The 2,500-nt window shown below is 48.3% G+C and overlaps 1 protein-coding gene across 3 annotated transcripts in view; it reads right to left on the bottom strand.

Annotated features, from left to right (window-relative positions):
* Positions 1-2,500, bottom strand: part of limch1b (LIM and calponin homology domains 1b) — a 112,174-nt gene that overhangs the window by 61,279 nt on the left and 48,395 nt on the right. For all 3 annotated transcript variants that reach the window (XM_062524178.1, XM_062524179.1, XM_062524177.1), the window contains exon 3: positions 1,351-1,420. In XM_062524178.1, coding sequence (XP_062380162.1) covers positions 1,351-1,420 — 70 coding nt within the window. The remainder of the gene's footprint in view (positions 1-1,350; positions 1,421-2,500) is intronic.

Here is a 2,500-nt window from a genome sequence, read left to right as displayed (position 1 = left end):
CACACACATACACACACACACGAATATCAATCCCCCCTCACACCCTCTCAGTGCATCCGGGGTGTAGCATGTCCACTCAGACTAGCTCATCTTCAGGGGAAGGCTCACCGCTGAGCAGAGACTCTAAATGGAGCCCTGATGTGGATCTCCCCACCTGCCCTCGCCCTCACCCCACCTGCCCTCGCCCGGCCTCACACTCCTGCCAGCTGGGAGCTCTGTACACACACACACTCCCTGAGGGAGCGAGGGAGCAACAGCCAGGAGGGAGAAAAGTGGAAACACCTCTCCCACACCTCCTGTGCACCTACTATCTGCACTAGCAATGGCTACTGTTGCAATGACTACTGTTACAATGACTACTGTTGCAATGGCTACTGTTGCAATGACTACTGTTGCAATGACTACTGTTGCAATGACTACTGTTACAATGACTACTGTTGCGATGACTACTGTTGCGATGACTACTGTTGCGATGACTACTGTTGCAATGACTACTGTTGCAATGACTACTGTTACAAGGTCTACTGTTGCAATGAATACTGTTGTTCGGTGTTGGAATCTACCTGGGCTGTTTTTGCTTTAAAATCATCTGGCAAATTGACTTACAGAGAGGAAAAGTGGTGGGGGGTAGTTAGAAAACATCTAAAGCACATCTAGAGATGGAACTGCCCCACCCCACCCCACACCACCCCACACCACACCAAAAGAAAGTGTGAGGAATAGAATATCACAGCTGGAGTAGTAAAGGATAAGGATAAAAAAGATTGAAAGATAAAAGCCTGAAGACGATGAGGGGGTGAGTGGCTGCCAACAGCAGAAAGTGCTAGAAATGTATGCCAGGGCAGGTACATGAAGGTTACACTGAAGAAAACCTTTGATCACACGACAGAAAGAGAGAAGGAGAAAAGAAGTGGAGGATTTTAAAGATTAAAAGCTGGTGCATTTGTAAGAAATGGAATATCAATGTTCTGTGTCTTTATGTGTGTGCGCGTGTGCATGTGCGTGTGTGTGTGTGCGCATGTGTGCACGTGAGTGTGTGTGTGTGTGTGTGTGTGTGTGTGTGTGTGTGTGTGTGTGTGTGCGCGTGTGTGTGTGTGTGTGTGCGTGTGCACGTGTGTGTGTGTGTGTGTGTGTGCACGTGTGAGTGTGTGTGTGTGTGTGTGTGTGTGTGTGTGTGTGTGTGTGTGTGTGTGTGTACGCTGTACTACTGGAGCACACAAACACACAGCTTTGCGAAATAAGACCAGGGGAGAATAGGGGTGTGGGGGGGGGAGGGTATCATAAAGTGGCCTACAGCTGATCAAACAGCTGGAACAGCATAGGAGTTTAGATCCAGAGCAGGACACTCACCAGGCCTGCTATGGGCGTGGTCAACCTGTTAATCTTCTTCACCAGGCCAGGCTTGATGGAGCTCAGCAACCTGAGATAGAAAGAGAGAGAGAGAGAGAGAGAGAGAGAGAGAAACAGAATGAGAGAATGAGAGAGAGTTATTATACTAGTATTAAACTCTTATATTATGGTATCATAAAACATCAAATCCTTAGACCGTATAAACAGACAACTTGTATAATAATAACATTCTTCAAATTTTATATCCTCGAGCAAAAATGTGAGGACAACACATGGCAGCCCCTCTGCTGCATACTTTATACGCTACTTGCCAAGAGAAAGAGAGGGAGAGGTGAGAGAGAGAAAGAAGAGACAAGGAATGAGGAGAGTGAGGAAAAGAGAGAAGACATGTTGAAATGTCTCTCAGAGAAGGTGAAGGAGAGAGAGATGGAGAGAGGGAGAGAAAGTGAGGGGGATGTAGAGAAAGAGGAGGAGGAGGAGAAGAGAGAAAAGAAAAAGACAGGAAATGAGGGGAGAGGTGAGCAAGAGAAGAAATGTTGCAAACAGCGTCTCCCATACGGCTGATGATGACTTATGCTTACACTCTGCTCTAAACACAGCAGGCTATACACACACACACACACACACACACACACACACACACACACACACACACACACACACACACACACACACAGAGACACAGACACACACAGAGACAGACAAAAATGCACTCTCACACACACACACAGAGACACAGACACACACAGACAGACAAAAATGCACTCTCACACACACACACACACACACACACACAGACACACACAGAGACACAGACACACACAGAGACAGACAAAAATGCACTCACACACTCACACACACACACACACACACACACACACACACACACACACACACACACACACACACACACATACAGAGACAGACAAAAATGCACACATACACACACACACACACACACACACACACACACACTCCACCACGCTGCTGCCTCTGGCCCAGTCGTGGCTGGCGTGCGGCAGCGCTAGAGCAGGTGAGGCCCACATCTGCTGCGGAGTCAGAGCTGCTCATCTGGACCAGCGGCCCTGAACTCCCGCTCAACTGCACTCAGCTTTACGACCCACTGTAAACACGACAGGGGGACGCAGAG

Source organism: Sardina pilchardus, chromosome 21 (assembly GCF_963854185.1).
Source record: "Sardina pilchardus chromosome 21, fSarPil1.1, whole genome shotgun sequence".
NCBI lineage: Eukaryota > Metazoa > Chordata > Actinopteri > Clupeiformes > Clupeidae > Sardina > Sardina pilchardus.
This window is presented reverse-complemented; position numbering and strand designations above follow the sequence as displayed.